The 11946-nt window shown below is 35.3% G+C and overlaps 1 protein-coding gene across 1 annotated transcript; it reads right to left on the reverse strand.

Moving 5' to 3' along the window:
• Positions 1-5216: 5216 nt before the first annotated feature.
• Vang (Strabismus domain-containing protein Vang) lies at positions 5217-10666 on the reverse strand. Its single transcript, XM_075309337.1, has 2 exons — positions 9457-10666; positions 5217-7089 (listed from the first exon to the last, which is right to left on the reverse strand). Exons 1-2 carry the CDS (start codon positions 10192-10194, stop codon positions 6109-6111), a joined length of 1719 nt encoding a protein of 572 aa, XP_075165452.1. The 5' UTR covers positions 10195-10666; the 3' UTR covers positions 5217-6108.
• Positions 10667-11946: the final 1280 nt, after the last annotated feature.

Consider the following 11946-nt stretch of genomic DNA (forward strand, 5'->3'; position numbering starts at 1 on the left):
AGTTGCTTCCTCGTATGATTTTTTTTTTTCAATTTTTTAGAAAATGAGGGACCTTTAATTAATTTTATCACTAAGTACCCACTATCGGTCAATTCAGTCTGGGTGGGTATGAGAACAAGCAGTGACAAGTCATTCTGTCTTTTAGCAGCATTTATATTTATGATATATGTATATAATTTTCATCCACGTCATGAGAATATAAATTCGAGTTTTTTAAAATAATACAAACAAATAAAAAATACAGCATGAGTCCCGACAGCCAAAGGGTATGAACACGACGAGTGGCACGATCACTGTCAGTTCGTACTAAGCAAGAGGAACTAAATCGCACTGCACAAAGTGCTTCGACATTAACCTTGCTTCCGTACTAATAGTTTCGGCTACTAGTTTGAAGCTGGGAGTAACTTACATTCCAGATTTTTAAGTTGATAATAGAGCAAAATAAAAATGTTCTTTGTGTTTGACTTTAGTTGCACATTTCGGAGATTCAAACAAAGTTGCATGAGGCCAAAAAGGTTGCAAAAATTAGAAAAATTTGCGGAGATTTGGAAACTTGTTCCAACTTTTATCTTATGAAAAAATTTTATCATACATTTTCCATTTACAAATACTGAATAATTTTCACCTGAAAAGCAAACGAAACTCCAGATAAAAAAAAAACTATTACTCAAAAACTTTCAAGCTCACCTTAGCATAAAACGAAATTAAGGTACCTATATAATAAATTTTATATACAGTCGAACAAGTTTATAACGAACACCAGTTATAACAAAAGTTGGCGAAATATTTTTTTTTTTTTTAAATCTACATATAAATGACTTCCTTTATAATGAATATGGTAACAGTTAACACTGTGGTTTCTTTAACATATTTTCAATGACACATATTTTCGACAGGTTCATAGGGAACATTTTTTTTAAAAGTCGGATCTGATGTAGAATAAAAAGATTTATCTTTTGGTTTCAACTAAAGTAAATATGATTACATTTTAAGTTATTTGAATTCCACTCAATATATCATCGTTGTTCTTCATTACGGTTATAACGACTTAGAGATATAATGAACTAAAAAATTTTGGTCTCTAGGCGTTCCCTATAACATTGTTCGACTATAATTAGCTTCACATCTGTTCTTAAATTGTAACGTAAGTACATTGGTGTTATCGTTAAATCTTCTTACTTATTACCTATAGAATTTACATAAAATACCTATGTAATTTGCAAATTTTATACATTCATATAAAAATTACTTATACAGTCTCCAGAGTTTTTATTTATCTTTATGTATATATTAATATTATGAGTATATGGATTAATAAATTTGTTCATTTTGTTATTTGAGATATTTTTAATTCGACTTCTTTTTGTTGTTGTAAATAAAGGTAGTGTACGACTTTTAAATATTAAAAAGAGATGCATTGACATTATTTAGTAAATATGTAAGTTAGATTTGAATGTATATGTGTGTTATGCAAGTGGATGATATAAATCAGTATAGTATTTTTTTTTTAATTATGATAGGATGAATTTACTAGTTGTGTTTGTTATTGTGTCATTCAAGGAATCTTATGTTTAGGCCAAGGTTTCATATATAAATACATCTAAAAATTTCAACCAGGCTATAGTTTTAATATTCTTTGAGAAAATTTATGTGTTGGCTATGTAATTGTAATAGGGTTTATCATGAATGAAAATATGATTTTATGTATCGATTATTTTTAAAAATAAATAATACTCAAAAAGTAAAGTAAGTAAATAAATTCGATTATAAATTTTGAAATGGTCCAAGAAATACTGGCAAGAAATTTTTGTGCGTCACTTGTACTGCAAAGTTGAATTATGTTTTTTAGCCTCCAATATAAAGCTGCTTTCCAAGTTTGATTATTCCAAAAATATTAAAGAATATTTTTGAATCACTTAGAGGTGTGTATAATTGATGTTTCGACTACGATTCGGCCATGGAAAATTATTTTTTTAATTGTATCAAAGATTACAAAAAAGTGTTCCTTTTAGATAATTTTGTACCATCTTTCAAAAATAATGAATGCTATAGAAAATAGACCTTCCGGTTGCCCCCACCGATATTTGTGGGGCATACATACACAGAAAAAATATCACCAACATTTTTTTTATTTAAATTTTAATTGAATTTTAAAATATATTTTAATTGAATTTTAAAATATATTTTAATTGAATTTTAAAATATATTTAAAAATTAATTGTATCAATTATTTTTTAATTGGAACATTAATTTTTTTAATTGACTTTGGTGGTCATTTCTGTGATTGAAAACTTTTCAATTAAAAATTATTTTTTTCTCTACATGTGTATATAGCAATCAGTAAAATTATTCATTGATCGTAACAAGCTCGAACAGTGACGGAGATATCACACCACCTTGTTAAACTCCCTCCCAGTCAGAAATTTACGATGGTTATAAATATTGAGCGTTGTAACAGCGTTGAAAGCCAACGTTGAAACAACGCTTGCTAAACAAATTAATTGACGGTTTTTAAATAGTAAATTTTCCATCAAATTGTCGTTGAAAATGCATGTTCCATCAATGTCCAATGGTTTTTAATGAGTAATGGATGTATTATTGTTGATATGAATTGATTTATAATAGGATAATGTTCCTTTATCATATAAAGTGAATATGTACATTAACAGTGAAACAACTAGGAACAACAATTTTGGTTAATTTTACAAATGAGGCAATTGTAGAAAGTTTTAACTAAACTAAACGCTGACATCACGCCAAAACCCAAATATAAGTACTTATTTATCGACTAATTGAAGAAATTTTGTTAGACATAATTACTTTTTTCACAAAAATTTTGTCAAAATCCTATCTCTATAGAAAATTTTGTCCAAATTTTATTTCTATAGAAAATTTTGTCAAGATTTTATTTCTATAGACAATTTTGTCAACATTTTATTTCTATGGAAAGTTTTGTGAAAATTTTATTTCTATTTATAAATTACCTCTTAGTTGGAGAGGAATATTTTGGAAAATCTACCAAAACATTGAACATCCTACAAGTCTATCAAGCAGTCAAAAATTTACCATTTTTGCTAGAATTCTACCAATTGTGGCAACCGTGTTCCAAATACACCAGTGTGAGACAGGGAGACGGACATTGCAAAATCGATTCAATCTAATTCTGGGTTAGGTTATCTTAGGTGGCAGCCCGATGTATCAGGCTCACTTAGACTATTCAGTCCATTGTGTTACCACAGTGGGGAACTTCTCTCTTTTCACTGAGTGCTGCTCAATTCTATGTTAGGCTCAACGACAAGGGACCTCCTTTTTATAGCCGAGTCCGAACGGCGTTACACATTGCAGTGAAACCACTTAGAGAAGTTTTGAAACACTCAGAAATGTCACCAGCATTACCGAGTTGGGATTATCCAACGCTAAAAAAAAAACATTTTGGTGTTTGGTCGAATCTGGTTTGGAACCCAAGACCCTGTGTATGCAAGGCGGGCAGAAATAACATTTTGACAATATTTTCTATAGAAATAACATTTTGGCAAAATTTTCTATAGAAATAAAATTTTGACAAAATCTTCTAGAAACAATTGGAAAGACGTATGAAATTTTGTTTTTCAGTGCTTTTTAATGATTGTAAAAACCATCGATACACCGTATAACGATGTTATCATTTTGGGGTTGTCAAAGCGTTCGTTAAACCATCGGAAAAGCGTATAAAATATTGTTTTCATATAGAAAATTTTGTCAAGATTTTATTTCTATAGACAATTTTGTCAACATTTTATTTCTATGGAAAGTTTTGTGAAAATTTTATTTCTATTTATAAATTACCTCTTAGTTGGAGAGGAATATTTTGGAAAATCTACCAAAACATTGAACATCCTACAAGTCTATCAAGCAGTCAAAAATTTACCATTTTTGCTAGAATTCTACCAATTGTGGCAACCGTGTTCCAAATACACCAGTGTGAGACAGGGAGACGGACATTGCAAAATCGATTCAATCTAATTCTGGGTTAGGTTATCTTAGGTGGCAGCCCGATGTATCAGGTTCACTTAGACTATTCAGTCCATTGTGTTACCACAGTGGGGAACTTCTCTCTTATCACTGAGTGCTGCTCAATTCTATGTTAGGCTCAACGACAAGGGACCTCCTTTTTATAGCCGAGTCCGAACGGCGTTACACATTGCAGTGAAACCACTTAGAGAAGTTTTGAAACACTCAGAAATGTCACCAGCATTACCGAGTTGGGATTATCCAACGCTGAAAAAAAAAACATTTTGGTGTTTGGTCGAATCTGGTTTGGAACCCAAGACCCTGTGTATGCAAGGCGGGCAGAAATAACATTTTGACAATATTTTCTATAGAAATAACATTTTGGCAAAATTTTCTATAGAAATAAAATTTTGACAAAATCTTCTAGAAACAATTGGAAAGACGTATGAAATTTTGTTTTTCAGTGCTTTTTAATGATTGTAAAAACCATCGATACACCGTATAACGATGTTATCATTTTGGGGTTGTCAAAGCGTTCGTTAAACCATCGGAAAAGCGTATAAAATATTGTTTTCATGACGCTTTGAAAACGTTGTTAAATACAATCGATACACCGTGGAATGATGTTATCATTTTGGGGTTGTAACAACGCTTTTTCCCACCGTGTATCAACCGTTCACAACGCATTTACAACGCTTTTCCGATGGTTATTTTCTGACTGGGCTGTTTCACTCAACGGGGTCTTGATTTTTTGTTCCTATATTCCATTCCACATAAGAACTCAACGTTAGGTTCTTGTTGTTTTGGATGTCCTCTAACGGTCTGGCAAGGCTAACCGTATTGAATGCCTACGATAGGTCAAGCGCCACGAGGTCTTTCCTATGACACAATTTGGGCTGGTTGAGTCCTCTTTATGTATGTTGTTGTAATGGCATACAGTGTTGTTATCGTACTATGCCCTCTGCGGAATCCTTGTTGATGGTTGGCAAGACTGGGGAGGAGTAGTGCCTCAAGTGTCTTGGCTACTGGCGAGAGAAGGAAGATCGGTCTGTCTCGGTCTTACTCGAGTCTTTTCCCGGCTTCAGTAGTGGAATCCTCCTACCTATTTTCCGGACATGTGATGAGTACTTCCAAGGGCAAATTGTGGAGCCTGATCAAGAACTCAAATGTCAGTATTCCCAGATGCTTCAGCCTTCGACGAATGGCTCTCCTTTTCGCTCTATCACTCTCGGAATGCTCGACAAACTGCCGGTTGATCTCGCGTATATGTTCGTGACATCGAGACTGAGATCCCATCATCCCTTGTAGCGGGGTTCGAGAGGGATCTCGCTGTTAACCACAACAACATACTTGCTTTACCTAGTTTACATTGCTCAGGTTCACTAACCATGTGTTCCGTTTGCTCATCAACCTCTTACTATTCTCTAACTTTTGGAGATCTTGTAGATTAAAAGTTGAAGGAAAAATTGATATAATTCAACTCTGTGGTACACTTAACCAGACTGAAGTGGAAAAATAAAAAAATGACTAAAATGATAGACATATTATCTATAGTCAGATTCATAGTTCAGCAATGAGTGTATAAACTGCTTTGTTAACACAAAGATGTGTTTATGTTTAGGATAATAAAAATAATAATAAAACATAGTGCGCATAAAAATTACAATATTATACTAAATAAAGGAGGGCAAGGACTATCCATAAATACTATAATAAAAGTATATAATACTATTGGAGGGATTAGAAACAAAAAATAATATTCTCGATTATAATTGTTTTCTTAAGAGAAGTGAGTATTTTTCTACAATATTTTGATATGTGATTGTAAAGGAATTAAATGAGTATTTTTGACGAAAAATGATTATGTTTTAGGAAATTGTAACATGTGCATATGTTAATTCACTGGGGGTTCTGTTCTTCTTTTTGCTTTTTTTTGTATTTCATTTGAGCATAAAACGTTCAAGTTTGAGTATAAAAAAGTCATATAGAATAACTAACCTTTTGATTTTGTTTCTCAACAAATTTTTACATTACTTTCTACACGAACACATGCAAATAGGATGACTGTGTTACATTACTGTGCGTTGGCGTTAAGGTCGGTGTATGTGATTGCTGTTGTCATACCGATGTTTCGGAATTCAGTTTCAAGACAAATTTATTGCTTTTTGGATCCACTACCTCCTCGGCTATATTGAAATGGGGTAGTTTGTGTATTGACACCATCAGAGATACATCATTTTGTATAAGTTGAAATGTAACGTCTCCCGCTACGGGACGAGATACTAACTCATCGCATATGAGAGACCAGGATTGTACCCAACGGCGTTCCTTTTCACTTTGCAATACAGGAGCTTCAGTGAGATATGGTTCGAGAAATGCTCGTGGGGATAAATCGTGTTTCAGACAATGGGCCAAATGCTTTAAAATACTCTCGAATGTATGTCGAGGTTGTTGGCGTGTAACACGTAAATATTTTTGCAATGCTCTGGCCATTGACGGAAATACAGCTTGAGCAGCCTCATGTGGATCTAGAGGCACAGCGGGTGCTGGCTCATTGTGAATACGTTTTACATGTGTGAAAGCTTCTTCTGCAGCTGTTATTAGACGGGCTCTACGTTTCTTTACCCTTCTTTCATATTCATGTTCTTCATAAAAACGCTCATTATGGGATGAATCTCGTCGCCTAGCATTGGCTGCCAAAACAGCTCGACTTTGACTTTGTTGCTGGGAATTGTTAACACCATCAACTTCATAGTATTTAAAACTGGTAGTTATTTTATTACGTTGTGACTTGGATATAGGTATTCGTTCCAAATATGGATTATATATGGGAAAATCGACATAGTAACGTTGAAGCACCCAAACGGCAGCTCTCTGTATGCTCAGTTGACCCAGAGTATAGGATCTCGACACGCCATCGGGTGATCTAATTATCTTGACATAGTACATCGGTTGACTATGCCGCATTTCCAAAAGAATAACAGCAATATAATGTATAAAAAGCAGTGTATCGACCAGATTTGTGGCATAGGCAACTAAAGATTTATAGTCAACGGCATCACCACCAGTTTCCACAACAATTTTGGCTCCGTTTGTGACCTGAAAGAGAACAAATTATTTCATATTATTTTAAAATTCAAGTGGATCAAAGTGTAAAGTATTTTCTATGTTATATTTTAATATAATTAACAACAACATTTTATGCAAGTGAGTTCGAATATGGCTATTTATAATGCCCGACTTTCATACAAAGGGTGATAGGCTCAATCCTAGTTTCGAGTCTCTCTTTGTAAAAAAACAAAAACACTTGAATCCATTAAAACTACCTAAGCTTCTCTAAGTGATTCCAAAAGTACCATAACATTATTGAGTAGAGTATACTCAAAAACAAGCCTTGCTTTGTGCATATCGTTATTTAGAGTATCTCTGCACGTATGAAAAAATATTAGCAACAATGGAAGCTATCAATCCAACTCTTATAATATTCTTTTATAACTTAACATACAATGTTTTTATACCCTCCACAATAGGATGGGGATATATTAACTTTGTCATTCCGTTTGTAACACATCGAAATATTGCTCTAAGACCCCATAAAGTATATATATTCTGGGTCGTGGTGAAATTCTGAGTCGATCTGAACATGTCCGTCCGTCCGTCTGTTGAAATCACGCTAACTTCCGAACGAAACAAGCTATCGACTTGGCTTGCGGAACCTCTAAGAGAAGCAAATTCCATCCGATCCGGTTGAAATTAGGTACATGGTGTCAGCATATGATCTCTAACAACCATGCAAAAATTGGTCCACATCGGTCCATAATTATATATAGCCCCCATATAAACCGATCCCCAGATTTGGCTTGCGGAGCCTCTAAGAGAAGCAAATTTCATCCGATCCGGCTGAAATTTGGTACCTGATGTTAGTATATGCCAAAAGTGGTCCATATTATATATAGCCCCCAATATAAACTGATCACCCGATTTGGCCTGCGGAGCCTCTAAGAGAAGCAAATTTCATCCGATCCGGCTGAAATTTGGTACCTGATTTTAGTATATGATATTTAACAACCATGCCAAAAGTGGTCCATATCAGTCCATAATCATATATAGCCCCCATATAAACCGATCCTGAGATTTGGTTTGTAGCCACTTGGAGGAACAAATTTCATCCGAGTCAGTTGAAATTTGGTACATTGTGCTAGTGTATGGCCGTTAACAACCATGCCTAACTAGGTCCATATCGGTCTATAGTTATATATGGCCCTCAGATAAATAGATCCCCAATCACACAAAAATTGGTCCATATCAAGTTCAAATTGTATATAGCCCACATATAAGCGACCCCCATATTTCAATTCTGGCTCTATACGTACCGTGCAAAAGTCCATATCGATTCGTAATTATTTGTAGACTTACCTATACATATCTTTTTTGTCTAATATATACCACGTATGGACTAACTCACAATTTAGAAAACGATGTTAAGAAGTTTTAAGATACCACAACCCAATTAATTGGAATGTGGATGACAGTCTTTCGTAGAAGTTTCTACGCAATCCATGGTGGAGGGTACATAAGATTCGGCCTGGCCGAACTTACGGCCGTATATACTTGTTAGTATTCAAAATTATACTAAATTCTATCAACATGTTGTCCTATGGGGCATTGGTTGATTAAATAAATGAATAAAAAATCAGTAGTTTGATTTGAGTGTTTTGTTTCTTTTCTCCATGCAAGGTCGATCTTCGTTTAGAAAAAAATCGTCCCGCTGCCATGAATTGTTCGCTAACCACGCTTGTCTGTTCCTAAATGTTGAAAATGGGAAACCTCCCAATATTCGGATATGTTATCGTTTCGTATAATAAAAGGCTCCGTAATATATGAAATCCATTTCATTATCTAATACTGTACTCTTCCCAATTTTATAGGTTATGGAGTGATGTTTTTCCCAAAAGGAAGGATTGAATGGGACAATTCGATGTGCAACACATTCGTGGCCGATTATCGATTTTTTGGCGAATGCCGAAGAATCTTTTGATCGAGCCCTGAAGGACGTATTGGGTCTCCTAGGATCGGATTAAAAGTTGGCATGATAGTATTTGTCCTCTGTCCGACATACAAAAATTGGTCCATGCATTGCATTATTATTTATAACCCCATATAAACCGATCCCCAAGTTCGACTTCTTGAGGTGGCGGAACAGAAATTTTATTACGATCCCATTAAAATTCGGCATATGATGTCAGTCACCAATTTTCATCCGATCCAGTTGATTGATGATTCGGTAAATGATCAAAAGATTTATTCACATCGGTCTTTAATTATGAATGTCAATCAAATAAGCCGATACTATCATTTGGGCAATATTTTTAGGATGCTATAGTAGTCTCATTCATTTAAGATGATTTATAAGAAATTCAAATTAAAACAATTGTAATCGTTTATTTTTTGTGTTCAAGTACTTACCTGTACAATGTAAAAAAGCCAATAAGCGAATGTGCTCAGTGTGACCAGCAATAGCACTACAGCTCTGTACAAGAAAATGCGAGGCATAGTCGCCGCAGATCTGCGCATAAAAAGCGCCCAAAGACCTATTGCTAGAAGCAACAAGCGAACCGATATCGAAATCAGTAGCCCCTTGCATTCGCTACCGCAAGCTAGTAACTGTGTACGCACGGTCTGTGCCAACTCGGGATGATCAAATGCAGATGGAAAAAAGCCCATGTGTGGCATTACAACCATGGCCACTGGCGAGAAAAATGCACCAAAACCAAGTAGAAAAGAAAATATTGATTCCAAATATCGACGACACTTGAAACCAAATCCTGTTTCATTCATTTCCCGATGCCAAGCATTGTTTATGTCCTCCATTGAAATGCTTTGTTCAGATGTATTACCAGTTACGGCTGTGGTGTTTTCGCCCCAATTATCATCTTGTGGTAAAATTTGGACTTCAATAATTTCCTGGCCATCTCTGCCCTCCTCGCCGGTCATATTAACCGTTGTTTGATATGGATTCATATCGCTGCTTCGATTACTTTTAGACTTAGAATGCGAATTGCTACGATGCGAGTGCCGTGTACGGTCTCGGTGGTATCCATTATTCACAGAACCTCCACTATTGCCACCACCACCATTGTTATTGTGATTTCTAGAGCGTCTGGAACGACTACTTTGTTCGGACTTCACAGACTCGTTCTCCATGGCAGTAGACGTAAATAATCTGAATGGTTTTTATTCCTTGTCTATGCCACCTACAAAACACACCCAACTTGACACCTGTAACAATTCCCAATCCTCACTTTTTTTGTAGGGAAGGGTAATTGTCTTTTCGAAAAATTCTTTCACACACACTAAAGCATTCACATAGCAGGCCACTCAACACGACAGGTAAGTAAAATGGGATCACGGCAGCGAATGGCAGGGTCTGCTTGTTTTTTTTCTTATGTTTATGGGCAAGGGAGGACACTTAATGTAAGGGGGTGCGGTCATTTACATTTTTTCCATCGAAATCTTTCCATTGTTTCGCGGTATTGCTTCACTTCTATACATTAATTTTACTTAACACTTATATATACATATCAATTGAAAAACTAAGTTACATTTTAATTGTTTATATGCGGATTATGGTCGGTATTAAAATTAACACAAAATATTCTATGTGGTGGATAAGTGGTTCTGCAGTTAATTGGCTTTTTACAACACTAAGAAACCGATTACTTTAGTTTAGAACCAGTTATTCATTAATCGGTCTTTCAACATTAACCGATTTTCTTGATTTTGAACCGGTTTTTTTGGTTTATCATAAATGTCATATGTATAATATTAGGTCTGTTCACGAAATTATATAGTAAAAACAAGCAAGTTACAATAAGGGCGGTATGCACATTTTGCGGTAAATTCCCTTCACAGGCACTGCTATTTATGAATGTTCGATAGCGTTTAAGTTCCCAAGTTAAGTTGGAAATGCGTCAATCCGTGCGTTGATGGAAGGGTTGATTTTTTCTGTTTGCGGGAGACTATTCGAGCTTTTGATTTCAAAGAGAAATTTCAACTCTACAATCATCGGACGCATTGTATGCATTGAACGCATGGTATGTAATTCTACCTTTAGTATGCCAAAGATTTTTTTATACCCTCCATCATAGGATGGGGGTATATTAACTTTGTCATTCCGTTTGTAACACATCGAAATATTGCTCTAAGACCCCATAAAGTATATATATATATTCTGGGTCGTGGTGAAATTCTGAGTCGATCTAAGCATGTCCGTCCGTCCGTCTGTTGAAATCACGCTAACTTCCGAACGAAACAAGCTATTGACTTGAAACTTGGCACAAGTAGTTGTTATCGATGTAGGTCTGATGGTATTGAAAATGGGCCATATCGGTCCACCTTTACGTATAGCCCCCATATAAAGGGACCCTCAGATTTGGCTAGTGGAGCCTCTAACAGAAGCATATTTCATCCGATCCGGCTGAAATTTGGTATATGGTGTTGGTATATGGTCTCTAACAACCATGCAAAAATTGGTCCACATCGGTCCATAATTATATATAGCCCCCATATAAACCGATCCCCAGATTTGGCTTGCGGAGGCTCAAAGAGAAACAAAATTCATCCGATCCGGCTGAAATTTGGTACATGGTGTTGGTATATGGTCTCTAACAACCATGCAAAAATTGGTTCACATCGGTCCATAATTATATATAGCCCCCATATAAACCGATCCCCAGATTTGGCTTGCGGAGCCTAAAAGAGAAGCAAATTTTATCCGATTCGGCTGAAATTTGGTACATGGTGTTGGTATATGGTCTCTAACAATCATGCAAAAATTGGTCCACATCGGTTCATAATTATATATAGCCCCCATATAAACCGATCCCCAGATTTGGCTTGCGAAGTCTCCAAGAGAAGCAACCCAATAAACACAAACGTTTGAAAAATGCTAAATTT

This window comes from Haematobia irritans, chromosome 5 (assembly GCF_050003625.1).
Source record: "Haematobia irritans isolate KBUSLIRL chromosome 5, ASM5000362v1, whole genome shotgun sequence".
NCBI lineage: Eukaryota > Metazoa > Arthropoda > Insecta > Diptera > Muscidae > Haematobia > Haematobia irritans.